This window comes from Centropristis striata, chromosome 6 (assembly GCF_030273125.1).
Source record: "Centropristis striata isolate RG_2023a ecotype Rhode Island chromosome 6, C.striata_1.0, whole genome shotgun sequence".
Taxonomy (NCBI): Eukaryota; Metazoa; Chordata; class Actinopteri; order Perciformes; family Serranidae; genus Centropristis; species Centropristis striata.
Genome location: NC_081522.1, coordinates 41,942 through 49,626, shown reverse-complemented (window position 1 = coordinate 49,626; position 7,685 = coordinate 41,942). Strand labels below are relative to the sequence as shown.

Sequence of the window (7,685 nt, the reverse complement as noted above, 5' to 3'; positions counted from 1 at the left end):
TTCAAAAATATAGCAGTGTCTGCTGTTGACTTTACAAACACAAAACTATTTTGTACAAACTTTTTGTTTCTATGATTTATCAATCCTGTGATCACTAAACTAATATTTAGTTGTATGACCAGTTTTTATAACTGCTTCACATCTGTGTGATGGATCAACCAACTCGTGGCTCCTTCCAGCTGTTATTCCATCCAAGATCCTCCAACAACTTTCATCAATTCACTTACATTTCCTGGTTTTGCTTCAGAAACAGCATTTTGATGTCTCAACTGGATGAAGGTCCACTCCATAACATCATGTTGCTGGTCTGAACCAGATTCTGCTGGTTTACTGTGTGTTTGGGCTCATTGTCTTGGTGAAACACCCATTTCAAGGCCATGTCCTCTTCAGCAGAAGGCAACATGACCTCTTCAAGTATTGTGACAGATCAGACTGATCCATGATCCTGGTATGAGATCAACAGGCCCAGCACCATAGTAGAGGAACATCTCATGATGCTTCATGTCTTCACTGTGTTCTGGGGATGAATTCACAGTTTGGTGTCGTCTCACTAACTGTCTGAGCCCCTCGGACCCAAAAAGAACAGTTTGACTCTCATCAGTCCACTAAATGTTCCTCCGTTTCTCTTCAGGCCAGCTGATGTGTTCTTTGGCAGATTGTAACTCTTCTTCATGTCTTTTTTTAACAGAGGGACTTTGTGGGGGATTCTTGTAAATAGATTATCTTCACACCAGTGGCGGTTCTAGACCAGTTTTACTGTGGGGGCCAAGGAGGGGCCAGTGTTTAATCAGAGGGGCACATTAGCACATGAAAAAATGGCAAAGATGATATTTAAGCATTCAAAATCTTTGAATGAAAAAGTCTTGAAAAAGACACAAAATGACCAAAAAAAGACACAAAATGAGAAGACAGAATCACAAAAAACCCCCCACAAAAGACATAAAAATGACAAAAAAATACACAAAATGACCAAATAAGACACAAAATGAGAAGACAGAATAACAAAAAAACCACAGAAGACATAAAAATGACAAAAAAGACACAAAATGACCAAAAAAAGACACAAAATAACTAAAACAGACACAAAAAAGACACTTAAATGACACCAATGACAAAAAAGACACAAAATAACTGAAAAAAGACACAACAACAGACACAAAATTACCCAAAAAAGACACAAAAAGACACAAAATGACTTACAAAGACATGTAAAGACATGAAAAGGGTTTTTAAAAAATGGACAAAATAGCCCAATAAGACTCCAGAGAGCTGATCATTGGCTGAGCCTTTACCATTCTGATTATTCTTCCATCATTCTGATGGTGTCTTCTGTTTTCTGCCACGTGTCTCTGGTTTTCTCTCCATGTTAAAGCATTGGAGATCATTTTAACTGAACAGCCTATAATTGTTTGCACCTCTTTATAAGTTTTCCCTTCTCCAATCAACTTTTTAATCAGAGTACGCTGTTCTTCTGAACAATGTCTTAACCACCCATTTTCCTCAGGCTTTCACAGAGAAATGCATGTTCAACAAGAGCTGCTTCATCTTAAATAGAGAACACCTGATTCACACCTGGTTTTCACTAAATTGAACCTCACTGATTGAATGCCACACTGCTATATTTTTTTTAGAGCTGCATATCATGAATGCCGGGTCTTTTTACAATAACATACAATTGGGATTGCATTTATGACAATATTAAATATAATAGGAATAGGAATAGGCTAATAGGAACTGGGGTAATGGTTGTGTATTGTGGCAGTTGGTGGGCGTGGCTTCAGAGTATGACGCGCTCTGCTGTGTCTCCTTTATCTTGAGCATGCGCGTTGTTGTCGTAACGGTTGCCAGCCGGTTGCTAGGCTACCAAACCAGCAAAGGTAACGTAGCAACACCAATAAACCACAATTTCACCAGATAGGTAATTTAAAACCTCAAGCGTTTTAATTCCTGGGGGCCTTAACATATTTTTAATATATTATCCTAATAATAAATAGACAAACCACATTTTTTTTGGTTTATGTTAGCTAATTGGAGGGTCATGCTAGCTGTAGTTAGCATCAAGTTAGCGTTAGCTTTCGCTTTTGGTTAAAGTTGGCTAATGTTTAAGTCTGGTCAATAGGACTGCAATATAATTCACTTTGCTTTAATTTCACTCATAATTCAGGTAATTTAAGCCAAAGTCTCAAAGTGAAAAGCCTGACATTATAACAATTTTATTTAGAATAATGAATTCTGATTTTAAAGGGGTTAGCTACAAGATTAGCATCAGTTAAAGCTTTTAAGATTATGATTTCCTTTATTAATCAATCAAATCAAATCAAAATTACTTTATTTACCCCGAGGGGACATTCAGTGAGTCTGGTAGGATCTCTGGCCCTCTGCTGTGTTTTTAAAGGGTTTGTGTAGCAGATGATCAGGTTTATTAAGATGTTTATTAAGATGGTCTCCAACATGTTGACACTGCATTAATTAGACCCACAACAGGGAAATATATAATATAATAATATATTATATATACAGTCTATGGGAAATATCCATAGTTACAGCAAAGAGGAGAGCAAAACAACGATAAATGGTAAACAGCAGCATAAACTAGAAATATCATAAAGGTATTAGGAAATAAACAAGTAAAGTGTAACAATTTAAACAAGTAGAATTGGCACTTTTTAATTAGCATTTGGAAAAGTTCTGAAGAATATAGTTAACTTGAGACACTTTTACTGATAAATCAGTCAAGGATGGATATTTTTGAATTGATAAACAATTTATAACTCAAGTAGTGTAAAGAATATTACAGTTTACAATTTATTTTCTGAAAGATGTTAGCATTTATAAGTACGTTAGGTTACTATTTTACCTTGAATTTATTTATTTATTTTTTATAATTTATTTTACATATTTATTTATTTAACCTTGCATATGGTCGGGTAATGGGTCAGCATTATATAGTCTTATTATTTTTGCACAGCAGACATTTTGAATCATCTTAGTGGGAGTAGCACAGGTGAAAGTGAGCCAGCATGCACTATAAAACTGTAAAACTCAGCAGCTAAATTAATTTCAGCCATAGATAGATAGATAGATAGATAGATTACTTTATTCATCCCCGAAGGGAAATTCGGTTGTCACAGCAGTCCGATATTCAAGTACAATAAAATACAATAGAATAAAATACTGAGGTAGCATAAATAAAAACAACAATAGAATAAAACACAGAATAGAACAAGGACACTTAAGAAGTTAAAAAAAGAACATCAGTTGGTAGGATGGTTGGCAAGATGAAGGTAATTATACTGGTGATGTGATGCAACAATGCTATAGTGACTAGACGGTATATTATAATAATAATAATAATAATAATAATAGTACAGTATATAAAATATATAATATAATATGTAATAATAAATAATAAACAATATAAAAATAAAATGAAAAATATAAATAAAGTAATTATAAGTAGAATAATATGATATATAATATATAATAATAATAAAAAATAAGCCATGCTGTGCTTTCCTGTCTCACACATGATGAAATGTCTTCAGTTTAAAGGCCTTTTGTGGTACTTTGACACCAACATTGCAGTAGTTTAGTTATTGTATAATGCTTGTATTACAGTATCAGGGCCATGGTTGAACTTTCTTTTCCTCAGTGCATTACAGAAGAGTCAGTAACATAACTCAGCCAGAGGTAATACAGACATCATGTTGCCTGATAGAAATGTACCATTTTATGGATGGCACTTCTATTAATTTGTCTTTTCATGGCTTGGTGATGTGGTTAATACCTGCTCAAGTGAATCACAGAAGAAGCAAATAAAGACATTGTGGTCTCCTCCCTCTCTCTCAGTCACACACACATCCACAGTGTGTACATCACACACACACACACACTATCACTTTGACACACTAACACACTGCACACCCCCTCCCTGCTCAGCCTGGGGTCACACTGTCATTTTATGATAGTAGCCAATTCTAGCAGGGATCATTTAATTCTCCAGCGTGATTGATACCAGCACAGGTTAAATGGGAGAAAAAAGGTCTGTTCTATTAAGAGAGCAGTGGCTAGTGGAGACCTCCCACTTAAATAGGCATATTCTCCTGTAAGTGTGTGTTTGTGTGTCACTCAGTCTCTTGGTTCTATTGAGGGGACAGAGACACTAGCAGGGAACCATCCACGGGTCAAATTAAATAACCTAGATAATTTAAAAAGCATTGACAGTGCAATTTGTCCATTCAGTGTTATTGCTCTGACCCCTATTAGTGTCAATGGGCTGGTTCATTTGAACCTCGATGGCTTATCAAGGTGTTATCCTCTCACTGCAATCCAAATGGTGTAAAACAAAGAAAGAAAAAACCCTAATGGTCATTTCAAAGCCATTAGGTTAGATTGTAGTGACTAAGAAACATTACGAGGCTTTAATGTGCTAGCCTATTATTTCTAATAAAATCATTTAGCAGTAAAAATTGCAGATGAGGAAGTAATTATAAGCATATGAGGGGAAAGCAGAGTGTTACTGCTTATTAAACAGCCAATTCTATTAACCTTCTTCAACTAAATGTTTTTTTTCTTGATTAACAGCAGCAGAAGGACCTTGGCCCATCCTGAAACTACACTCCCCACACACACCACTGTAAGTTCTTATGTTTATTTATTTTAATAATAGATTGAAACTAAAAACTTTTGAAATAAATTACTATTGCATTTGTCTCATTTTTTGTTGTCAGAAACAAAACATGGAATTTTCAGTATTTTTCCTGACATTTAATGAAAAAATAAATCTGCAGGACACCTGCAGCAGTTATACTGAGTCACTGAAGTTGTTTAACTGCTTGTCTTTGTTAAAAGAAACCCAACCCTTTCACTCTTTCTTATTATATACAGGAGGAAATCCATTTCAACCTGTACTTTTTTTTTATATATCCTGAGCATATAGCCTGATTTTGCTTCTTAGAATTGCCAAACTCATTTTTAACTAAGTTTTGAATAGCTAAATGAAGAGCATTGTTTTTGTGATGTAGGTTGGAGGAGCTGTGATGGAGCAGGAGGTGTCTAGTGCTAGCTGTCCAGCAGAAAGTGGAGGCACCGTCTTCCTGCAGCTGCTGGAGTTTAAAGCTCACCTGCTGGAGGCTGTAGAGGAGCTGCACATCCACAGGGTACAGCTGCAATTCTAACATTTATAGAAAGCACAAGGGCTTTTTTTTTATTGATGCCGTATTGGGAAAAAAAGATGCACAAGTTTAAACAATAATATATACTAGCCTGTTCATGCAGTTACTAAAACTAACTGCATTAACTAACTGTAAAACATCATACAGGAATTTAGAGGAATCTTTTCTCATTTACTAAAACTTAATACATAAGGACTATTTAAAAACCATCTCATATCATATCATATTTATTTATTTATTGTATATAAATTGTTCTTTTTCTTATGTGTGCTTTTTAACCTGTTTGGCTGCTGGAAACTCAATTTCCCTGAGGGAGCTATCCCAAGGGATCAATTAAGTTTTATCTTATCTTATCTTATCTTATCTTAAATAAATATACATTTTGTTATTGTCAGGTTAATGCAACTTAAAATGACGAGTTGAATAAATATATTTTTTTACTGTTCACTCCACTGATTGAATTAAGTTCCTAAAAAATGATTTGACCTTTCTTTTTGTAGTTTTGACAACACATATGAAAAATTACTGTGCGTCTTTAGTAAGTGTAAAAAAAAAAGTCATCCTTGTTTCTTTGTGTAATAATGAAAACAATGTGAAACATATAGAAGGTCAGTATTGAGTTTAACCAGCTTAAAATGATTTATAGTGTAACTTCAGGAGAAATGATGTGTTTTCTTGTCAGCATTGCTTCCTTCCTGTGTCCTCTGCATCACATCACTATTACTGAGTTAACTCAGACACTAATGTCTCTCTGTTGGGCTAAACAGCAGTGAGATCTCATAGAAGTCACAGGGTGTTGGTATCAGTGCCTGAGATGGGATCAGCTCCTCCTTTTGGCTAAAAGCCAGCTATGGGTGTAATGCTCACTACATTGAGATGGAGGTCACATGAGCCATATGACCCCTGACCAATAAGTAGAAAGTAAATTTGTTTGTAATCCTTGTAATCCTTCCTAGCCTCCAGCAGGCACTTCAAACCTGACAACACATTGTGAATGTGCTTAAAGGTTAGACCAGCAACAATGGCATGTTGGTCGTTTGTTGCCATTTAGTTTTTATTGTTATGGTGGTGTTAACTGGGACACACGTATGAGCATCAGAGAGATGCTCCTCAGGCGTTAGCTCAGATCCTCTCTGTAGTGGTGGCGTTCCCGGGGCGGAGAGGTTAGGAAGCGAGAGGATGTGATGATGGCCCGGACATTCCTCCGCAGGTCAGATTCCAACAGGATTGTTTTCTTTTTTTAAATACAGTACGAGCCGAAGCTTTAGTTCAGAACATGATCTACTGACAGACTGACCCTACATGGGAACACACAGAACAGATTCCAAAGGTGCAAATGAGCTGAGACGCATCTTACAATATTCACATAAATACTAATTCATCTAAGTAAATGAAAGCGCAGTGACTTATGACAATAACATGTATTATGAAAAAGTTTAGGAAAAGCTATGTGGAACTTTGAACTAGCCTATTAAATAAACCATCATTTTTTCATGTGCAGATACTTTTTTTCTTTTTAACAGCCAGTAAAAAGCATCCATTCAAATCAGAGATAAAACGATAAAGAGATGAAAAGCCACGCCAAATATAATATATATATATAAAAGTGCTATATAAGTGCACGCCGAATATATGATGTTAAAAGTCATGAATTTTCACACAAAAAGGAAAAATCACGAAACATATAAATGAAATGGTTTTAGTGCCCTCAGCTCAAATGTGATATGCTGTTGCCCGTTTTGATTTACATGCATTAACAGGCTTAATAAAGCTTCCCAGTGTCTTTTTAAACACGTATGCACTCACACACACAGTAATGATTCCTCAGTGGAAAAATAACAGCTTTATCTCCTGTGCACTCCTTTTTTCTAAAGTGCAGTGCCACGCTGGTAGCATAGTTTAATTGGAACTTATAAAATAAACTCAGTGAGTTAACCAGCTCCCACATGCACATAAAACAGTCCCGTGGATATAGAGAGCAATTGACTTTTACCTGCCTTCTGCCAGGGAAGAGGGAGGATAGGGATGGCTCTCCACAAATATCACCTCCCCTCTAATGCTCCTCTTTCTCCCTGAGCTTCTAAAGATACGCAGGAATGAAGCAGGAACTTACTGCAGTAACTCTCTGGCTCAACTCCAGAGAGTTCTCTGTTTACCCAGTGGAGCGATTACAGGCTTCAGGCTCAGCGTACCTGCTCACATCGCTCTGTTCCATCAAGTTTTCTGTTTACTTTGTTCATTTGGCAGGTTGTCTGTGTGTGATGGTGAATGACTCCATGCTCAGTCTGTGTGATTGGTCTTAGCTGTTGAGTAAATGATATTTTTTCATATTTCAGGATGCAGAGACGCGCTTTGAGGATCAGATCAGTAAACTGGTGCTGGATAAACAGGAGCTGGAGTGGGAGAAGGTACACTGGGCCTGGCTGATCTTTAATATATTTATCATATCGTTAGCCTCATAGCATATTTGCCTTAGTCATATTTGAGCGTTTCGGAAAACAAGAAAAAAAC

At 36.2% G+C, this 7,685-nt stretch overlaps 1 protein-coding gene across 1 annotated transcript in view; it reads left to right on the top strand.

The window, feature by feature from the left end:
* Positions 1-5,030: 5,030 nt before the first annotated feature.
* LOC131972970 (FK506-binding protein 5-like) overlaps positions 5,031-7,685 on the top strand; it is a 33,250-nt gene continuing 30,595 nt past the window's right edge. The window contains exons 1-2 of the mRNA XM_059334804.1: positions 5,031-5,159; positions 7,511-7,582. Of these exons, the coding sequence (XP_059190787.1) occupies positions 5,040-5,159; positions 7,511-7,582 (192 nt within the window). The 5' untranslated portion in view covers positions 5,031-5,039. The remainder of the gene's footprint in view (positions 5,160-7,510; positions 7,583-7,685) is intronic.